This window comes from Carassius auratus, chromosome 5 (assembly GCF_003368295.1).
Source record: "Carassius auratus strain Wakin chromosome 5, ASM336829v1, whole genome shotgun sequence".
In the NCBI taxonomy this organism is placed as follows: Eukaryota; Metazoa; Chordata; class Actinopteri; order Cypriniformes; family Cyprinidae; genus Carassius; species Carassius auratus.
In genome coordinates this window covers 30,780,359-30,789,612 of record NC_039247.1, presented here as the reverse complement: position 1 = coordinate 30,789,612, position 9,254 = coordinate 30,780,359, and the positions used below count along the sequence as shown (strand labels likewise).

Here is a 9,254-nt window from a genome sequence, read left to right as displayed (position 1 = left end):
GTCAGAAACGGAAGTGCTAAAAAATGCTAAAACTGGGCTTCATTTGTCTCAATTGAGTTCCAATGGGGTCGCTGTGTGCATTTCTTTTACTGTCTATGTAAAAAACACTATACATCTGTTCAGTCCAAACATTTAAAGGCGACCCGGAGGAAGACTCGTGTACCGGAAGTAGAAGGTGTAGTTCCACCCCGCGCGGGCGAATTTGAAAGAAGAGCAGATTCGTTTACACTCGAAAACAGAGAAACTTGTTTTTATGTAATTCCACATAACGTTGACAGAACGTTTAACGGATTGGTCAGTGTTAGGAAAACAAATGCGCAGCTCTTGTATGTTGTGATCGTTAGCTTAGCTTCGTTTAGCTTAGCAAGATGAGCATCAAAGCCGAGCGAGTATCGATGAAGAGCGGCGCTGGAAGCAGAAGTAAGTGTGTTTACTGTGACTCTCTCATCTGATCCGATCTGATTACAGTCTGAGATCAGTGCTTCTTGTTCGTAGATTCAGATGGTAGAAGATCCAGCAGGTTATTATCCCTGTCTCCTGAAGCTGAGGTGAGTTCAGTTCTTCAGCACAAACCCAGTCTCTGGTGATCAGAACATATACAATAGACATGAGTTTATAGTTTAGAAGCTCTCGATATGTCGGTATCAATATATGTATATAACAGTAGTTCATTTTTGCTTGTAGAGTCAAACCAACATTTATTCAGACGCCTTCATCATGTCACGGTTTATTTTCTGTAGTTTAGAAAATGGTCATAAAATATGAGAAGAACTCCGAGTCAGAACAAATTCATCTCTATGATGTCAGATGAACTTGCTCATGTCAAAGTTTCTGAAGCATTTCTGCTCCTAAATGTTACTGGTACTCCACTGTATGAAGCTGTATTCGCTCTCCTCACTTATAGAAATTAAATTTAGAGTCATTTACCCACTAGTAAAACATATAAAAATAATAACTGTATTTTCATTAACTAACATTAACGAAGATGAATAAATACAGTAATAAATGTATTATTCATTGTTTGTTCATGTTAATTAATACATTAACTAATGGAACCTTATTCTAAAGTGTTACCATAATAATATATATATATATATATATATATATATATATATATATATATATATATGGTGTTTTAATGATTTTTGGTTTGATTGTGTATTATATATAAATAATAATCAGTTAATTAAAGTGACAGTGAATGAAGAACTCACTGTTTGTTTATTGCCAAAATTAACCCTTAAAGAGCCACACAGATGGGAAATCAAAAATTAGCTGTATTACAGTGTATGATGTAGCTGTTCATCAGCGTAAACAATGTGCAAAGTAATTAAACCAAAAAGTACACGATTTATAAAGTTATTGGCTTCTAAAGTAAGGAGTCGACTCTGAATCGCTGAAACGAGTCGTTATAGATTTCAAATCTTTTGCCCATCTCTATGTACTTCACTAGAACACTTTGCATAATAATCTCTGCCCCCCCCCCCCCCCCACACACACACACACACAGACGCTCTGGTTGGTGTGAGAGCATCATGTCGAGGAGACAGTGTGTTTTTAATTGTAAAGGCAAGTTTGTTTTATTTTCACTGCTAAAGAATGAAGATCAGAAGAACCAATGGCTAAAATTCATGTTTACCACAATACCAGAGCAGTACAACAAATCCCTTTTGTTGTGTTCACAACATTTCACTGATGACTGCTTTTCTAATCTCGGTGAGTACAGCGGGATTTTCAAAGCGTTTGGCCATAAAAGATGGTTCATTAACAACGAGCATCTCCGAATCACAACGTGAAGTATGATTATGAAGTTATGTGTCTGTTTTCTCCCGAGCGTCTTATCAGTATGTGTGCTGTCTGCAGCCTTTGTCTGCGCTGATCTTCATTTACAAACACGTCATTAAAATGAAGTGTAACTCTGTGAATACTCAACGAAGAGACATGAGAGAGATATCTTTAGAAAGCTTGACATGTCTACTTTAAAACTAAACAAGTGCTGCCGAAAACAGATATTCTGTGATAAAGTAATCCATATGAAAACAACGCGATGTCTGTTTTTCACGTCTCCCTTCAGTATATCTAATGTGACCACGCCCCGCGCTGAACACTATTCAGATTCAAACTGAAGCGCGGCTTGAATACACCCACACAGAAGAAAAATCAGCGAGACTGTTCAAGTTTTTTATTTTACTGTTTGCTTCGCGGTGAGAGGAATAAGACATAATTCACCCCAAACAGATGCTAACGCATAGTTTACCGTAGAGGTGAGTGCGGAGCAACCAATCAAACCTGACTATGTTAGTTGACCAATCAGAACACAGTATGCTACCGAAAGGTGGGGTTTAAGGAAACTGAATCTTTTGAACAGCTTTGTGTGATCCCGTTTGGGGATCTCTGACAATTGAGGTAATTTTAAAATGATATTTTGACAAAATGACAATGTTTTTTAACCTTGGATGGATTTAAACCTAATGTACAGGACTTATAAACAGTGATAGGAAGCTTCGAATTTTCATCTTACTGGCTCTATAAGCGTTGTTGGGGACTTTTTCGTCCACTAGTGTGTAAAGTTGAGTCTATTTTGGCAACAACTTTCTCTGTGTTTCAACTAATGGAATGATTGTTGGTGACATCTTATTTTGACACATTTTGTGAAAACTCAACAGTACACTGTGGGCATATTCACTACCCTTTCGTTATGTTCGGGATGAAAACATCCACTAAATTAAACTGCTGTAAAAATGTGTCAGATAAATATTATTTTCAAACTTTTTTTGCATAAATCTATTAATCAACCTCAGTCCTGATCAAAACTACAAAATGTTTTTTTTTTTTCAATCCCAAGATTTTAACTCTTTAATTACCAAGTTCATAAATGATGTCACTGATTTGGGGACACACACACACACAATAACTTATTTTCAATATAAAAAGTGATTGTGTAATGGACTGGATTTTTTTTTTTACCTTTTATCACAGTCTTGGGCAGGTCAAAGATTAGTAGCAACATTGGCTTTGATGCATTGTTAGTTTTTGTGCAGCATTAGATTACTTTTTTTTTTTCTCACTCATTTACTGTCCGTGGCTGTTTTTGCCCCATTGACTTCCATTATAATGACATTTTGTCATTGCAAAGCCATGACACCATAAAATCATGCATTCTTGATTGTTTGGTGGTTTTCCCTTTTGGGAAGAGGTCAAATTTGTAATTTTTACGGTTGATAACTAGATGGGTACTTCAACCCTTTAGATAGACCTGTGCAAAAAACTAAAACTTAGCTTCTGGTTTGTATATGAAGTATAACAGCAAATTATAGTGTGTGTGTGTGTGTGTGTGTGTGTGTGTGATAGAGAGAGAGAGATTATGTGATAGAGAGAGAACTTTGTGCACTTACCTTGATGTATCTGAAAAAAAAATCAAAATATGCAGCTCAGCTCTCAGAACTACATGGAGTAAACAATAACAAAATAAGTGTATTTATGCACCTGCTTTGATGGTTAGAAGTACAGGCTAAACAAAAACAAGTGGATTTAAACACTTGTGTGTGAAATGCTCGTCTTTGCTTGATGGTAAAGCCAGTTTAAAACCTAAAAATCCTTCAATGATACACTTTCAGTTTTTCTGTAAAAAAGAAATCTACTTTGCATCAGATTTATGAACATAATGTATTATGAACCAAAATGCAACACCAACTTCAAAATAAGCTGTAGCTCGCTGGAGGGGTCAAGCTGCATAATCATTTCTAAAACTTCGGTACAAGTCAAGCCCTTTCTCATGTTGCTTGCTGCTCTTCTCACCATTAAATGACCAGCACGATGGCATACAAGTGTTTAAACCACCTCTGTGAAGTTTGCACCCCATAAAAAGAAATAATTACCAAAACTATGCCATTCGTTTGTGCTACGATTGTGCTGATTTGTGCCGCAGAAACAGATGTTTCTGGCTGTGATGTCACTCTCTACCCCAGTTCATCAAAATCGCATGGATTGTCATTCGTTTGTGCCGGTTTGTGCTGTTACGATAAAGATTGCATCTTGTCCTCTTCCTTAGAAATAACACTTTGGATTCAGGAAAGTGACGTCATTCTCCACCCCATGCCGTCCAAATCGCCCCAAACCGGTGGTGCATTTTCTTCGTGCTCGATTTGTGCTGTTTGTGCCTTAGAAAGAACCATCATAAAGCCCCCCACATACTCCAAATCCACCCCAAATAGACTCGTTGGTTTGTGCCTCGTTTGTGCTGGTTTGTGCCAGTAATATTTTTGTTTGTGCTGCTTCAGTTTTTAAGATATTACATAGACTGTGGCGTCACTCCACCCCACACATGCTCCAAATTTACCCAAAATCGTATTTATTTGTGCTTTGTTTGTGCTGGTAATATTTTTGTTTTTGCTACTGTTTTTTTTTTTTTTTAAACAGTAGCAAAAACGAAAATATTAACAGGGCAAACGAAGCACAAACAAAGAAGATTTTGGGTGCTGATTGACATCAGAAAATGACCACTAAACATTATTGTAATATCATAAAAACCTAAGCAGCACAAACAAATGTTTTTACGTGGCACAAACAAGACCACTTTCATGGATTAGGAGTATGGGGCTGAGTGACTTCATCATCTATAATTCAATGTCTAATATTTTAAAAACCGAAGCAGCACAAACGAAAATATTACTGGCACAAACCAGCAGAAAGAGGCACAAACAAACGAGTCTATTTGGGGTGGATTTGGAGTATGTGGGGCTGAGTGTATGTATCTACAGAAGGAAAACAGTGTTTGTTTTAACGGCACAAATGGGCACAAACAAACTGCCCTGGTTTGGAGCGATTTGGGTGACATTGGAAGGAGATTGACGCCACACGGTCAAAAAAAGAATGTTTTATATCTCAAACACCAAACCAGCACAAACGTTCGTTTCTGCGGCACAAATCAGCACAAACGAATGGCATAGTTTTGGTGATTATATCTTTTTATGGGGTGCCAACTTCACAGAGGTGTTTAAATCCACTTACCTTGTTTTTGTTTAGTCCGTACTTCTCACCACCATCAAAAGGCAGCAGGTGCATAAATACACTTTGTTTTTATTTTCTCCATGTAGTTCTGAGAGCTGAGGTGCATATTTAGATTTTTTCAGATACATCAAGGTAAGTGTGCAAAGGTCTCCCTCACAACCTCTCTCTCTCTCTCACACACACACACACACACACACACATACTCTCTCTCTCTCTATCTCTCTCTCACTCTCTCTCACACACACACACACACACTATAATTTGCTGTTATACTCCATATACAGGTCCTTCTAAATAAATTAGCATATTGTGATAAAGTTCATTATTTTCCGTAATGTAATGATAAAAATTAAACTTTCATATATTTTAGATTCATTGCACACCAACTGAACTATTTCAGGTCTTTTATTGTTTAATACTGATGTTTTTGGCATACAGCTCATGAAAACCCAAAATTCCTATCTCAAAAAATTATCATATCATGAAAAGGTTCTCTAAACGAGCTATTAACCTAATCATCTGAATCAACTAATTAACTCCAAACACCAGCAAAATATTCCTGAGGCTTTTAAAAACTCCCAGCCTGGTTCATTACTCAAAACCGCAATCATGGGTAAGACTGACCTGACTGCTGTCCAGAAGGCCATCATTGACACCCTCAAGCGAGAGGGTAAGACACAGAAAGAAATGTCTGAATGAATAGGCTGTTCCCAGAGTGCTGTATCAAGGCACCTCAGTGGGAAGTCTGTGGGAAGGAAAAAGTGTGGCAAAAAACGCTGCACAACGAGAAGAGGTGACCGGACCCTGAGGAAGATTGTGGAGAAGGACCGATTCCAGACCTTGGGGGAGCTGCGGAAGCAGTGGACTGAGTCTGGAGTAGAAACATCCAGAGCCACCGTGCACAGGTGTGTGCAGGACATGGGCTACAGGTGCCGCATTCCCCAGGTCAAGCCACTTTTGAACCAGAAACAGCGGCAGAAGCGCCTGACCTGGGCTACAGAGAAGCAGCACTGGACTTTTGGACAAATTTTGCATGTCATTCGGAAATCAAGGTGCCAGAGTCTGGAGGAAGACTGGGGAGAAGGAAATGCCAAAATGCCTGAAGTCCAGTGTCAAGTACCCACAGTCAGTGATGGAGTATTATGAAATTTATGAAAGTGACGTGACATTCAGCCAAGTATGGTGACCCATACTCAGAATTTGTGCTCTGCATTTAACCCATCCGAAATGCACACACACAGAGCAGTAAACACACACACACACACACACACACTGTGAACACACGCCCGGAGCAGTGTTCATCATTTATGCTGCGGCGCCCGGGGAGCAGTTGGGGGTTCGATGCCTTGCTCAAGGGTCTCAGTCGTGGTATTGAAGGTGGAGAGAGAACTGTACATGCACCCCCCCCACCTACAATTCCTGCCAGCCCGAGACTAGAACCCACAACCCTTCGATTGGGAGTCCGACTCTCTAACCAATTATGTGGCAATTAAAGAGTTAAATCTTTTTCTCTAATTTTTTTAACATTTGGTAGTTTTGATCAGGACTGAGGTTGATTAATAGATTTATGCAACAAAAAAAAGTGAACAATATTTATCTGATACATTTTTGCAGCGGTTTAATTCAGATGATTATTTCATCCTGAACATAACGAAAGGGTAGTGAATTTGAACAACGCACGAGGGTTAACAAGGTAGAGACTACACTTTAAAAACTGTTTTCAGATGTTCTGTAAGTGCTATGAGGTGTTAGTGAATCCTGCAGCGGTGAACTGGTTTGACTCATGATAATGGATGTGTGTAATATTATAATGTCTGGTCTGTCGCTCGTAAGGCTCCGGCTGTGAAGCGGTCAATCACTGTCAGGAAGATTGCTCCCAGGAAAACTCAGGTCAGTCTCTCAAACCCTTCCCAGTGTCATGATTGTTTAGTTTTGGGGCTGTCGCTCAAGTGCCTGATGTGATCTGGTGGAAATGTTCCTGTAGGCGCTGTGTGACAGTAACAAGGAGAATGTGTCTGGATCATCTGCAGTGGTGAAGTCGTCTTCAGCGGCAGCATCGGTCCTCTCACCCGTCCCGCCTCCTCCGTCTCCATCTGTGTCTGCTCTGCACAGAGAGCCGGAGCAGGACCCCGTCTGGCCCCTACGAGTGCGGCGCTCCTACAGTCGCCAGAGTCCGGGGGACCGGTCCTTCGGCAGCCCAAACGCCCGTCCTGCTCCTCCCTCTTCTCACAACACCCCAGACACCCTGTTTGGTTTCGAGAGGCTTCAGACGCCAGAGGTGATGCGCACCGCGGCTGTGGGCTCCTTCCACCTCTCCGCTGCGGATGACAGCGTGTCCCAGCCTCCAGAGATCGATCCTAACATCCCCGGTGTGTGTCTGGGGAAGAAGACGGCCAGGAGGAAGCGTGTCCAACAGATGAAGGTGAGGACATGGTTTAAAGGTGATGTGTGTGCTCTTTAAGGAATAGTTCAACTCCAAAAAATTTAGGGCATTTTCTCAAAATGTATATACACCTTCAGATCATCTGAGATGTAGATGAGTTTGTTTCATCAGGTTTGTAGAAATGTAGCATTGCATCAGTGTCTCATCAATGGATGCCCTGCAGTGAATGGGTGCCGTCAGAATGAGAGTCTGATAAAAACATCAGAATAATTCACAGCACTCCAGTCCATCAGTGAACATCTGGAGAAGACAAAAGATGAAACGCATGTAATGAAGCTGTAGTGCAGCGCAGGGTTTCCTGGATGTGAAGCACAGATGCAGCACACATCTCTCATTTCTACTTCACCCAACAGAACTGCCTTTCAAACAGCACTCTCTCTTCACAAACGCCTGTTTATTTGCTCTGATCCGTTGTGATTTTTGTCCTGCTCTTTCAGATGTCGGAGCTGGACCTTCTTGCCGCGGAGATGAATGCAGAGTTTGAGGAAGCAGAAAGTTTTGAACTGTTTGTTGAATGAAGAGCCACGCGCTCGGGACATTCCCACGTCACACTGCTTCATTATCATCATCGCGTTTACTGCCCTTAAATCTGATCTGAAAGCTTGTTTTAAGAGTTAGTTGTTCTGATATAATCACAATGCTGCATTCATCAGTTAATCTTTGAATGACGTCCGCAGATGAAAAAACCTGTTGTGATTTTTAGTTTTTTCTCTTATTTGATTTACCCCAGATCTCATGGTAGATGGTTGGTGTTTACTACACGACTGTAGTGTTCTACTGTTTGAAGAAGAAGCGTTGTAAAGCAGTAGTAGCCTGTCAGAGCTGAAAGTGTATATAACACAGGCATACTGCATTTCTGTTCATACTAAATGACATCATGTTTAAAATATCTAGATGAGTTGATCTATAAATCTTTAGATGTGTTTTATATCAGAGTAAGTGTCTAAATATATTAATGTAGCCTTATTTAACATTGTCTACTTTGTCTTGTCCTTTTTTTTGTCATTAAATTGAAGCGTTTTGTAATTTCCTGTTTTATGTTTTCCAGATTGTAAATAAAGCCTGTATTTGTAAAAAGAAAAATGTTAGATTTTTTTTAAATTTTTTTATAAATGCAGCTTTTATTGAGATTAGACAGTTTGTTTTGTTTGTTTTTGTTTTATCAGTCATGGATGTATCTAAATAAGCAACATAAGATATATTTTTTTTTCTACATCTGCTTAATAAAAATCTGTAAGGCAAAAAGAAACGAGAAGAACCACATGCATTTGAACAATGATATCTTTCATAATTGTACCGTATGGTGTTAGTCTCTGAATGTGTTAATCTGTCAGAGGACAGAGGCGTTCTGAGGACGAGGACAGGATCCTGGCGTTCCTCTGTGTCTGTCTGATATTGATTATAGCCCGCTGTCTGAGCACTGTCACAGAACTGATCATCCATCGTTTCTAGCATGAACTAATACATACCCACAAACCACTGAGATCCCGTTTCTGCCCCAAAACTGCTGTCGCTGATTCTCATGGCTTTCATGAATCTGCTTCACAGTTGAATATTTGGAATAATACTTCTCCTAGTATCCTCATGAGAGTGTTTCTTTGAGAGTAAAGTCTTTACATTTGGGTTCTCTGTGATATACAGTATGCATGATAAATATTGTTTGTGTTGCCTTTTGTAATGATGTTCTGAAGTGTAGTTAGTGCATTATTAATTACATACCCTGACTAGAGAAGTACAGTATATACTGTACTAGCTACATATCATAAATAATAATATTATTATAAGGAATGATTAGCTGTAA

At 39.6% G+C, this 9,254-nt stretch overlaps 1 protein-coding gene across 1 annotated transcript; it reads left to right on the top strand.

Moving 5' to 3' along the window:
* Positions 1-42: 42 nt before the first annotated feature.
* On the top strand, positions 43-8,530 carry LOC113086291 (sororin-B-like). The gene is made up of 5 exons (XM_026255378.1): positions 43-420; positions 496-548; positions 6,844-6,900; positions 6,995-7,432; positions 7,891-8,530. Exons 1-5 carry the CDS (start codon positions 369-371, stop codon positions 7,969-7,971), a joined length of 681 nt encoding a protein of 226 aa, XP_026111163.1. The 5' UTR covers positions 43-368; the 3' UTR covers positions 7,972-8,530.
* The last annotated feature ends 724 nt before the right edge of the window (positions 8,531-9,254 follow it).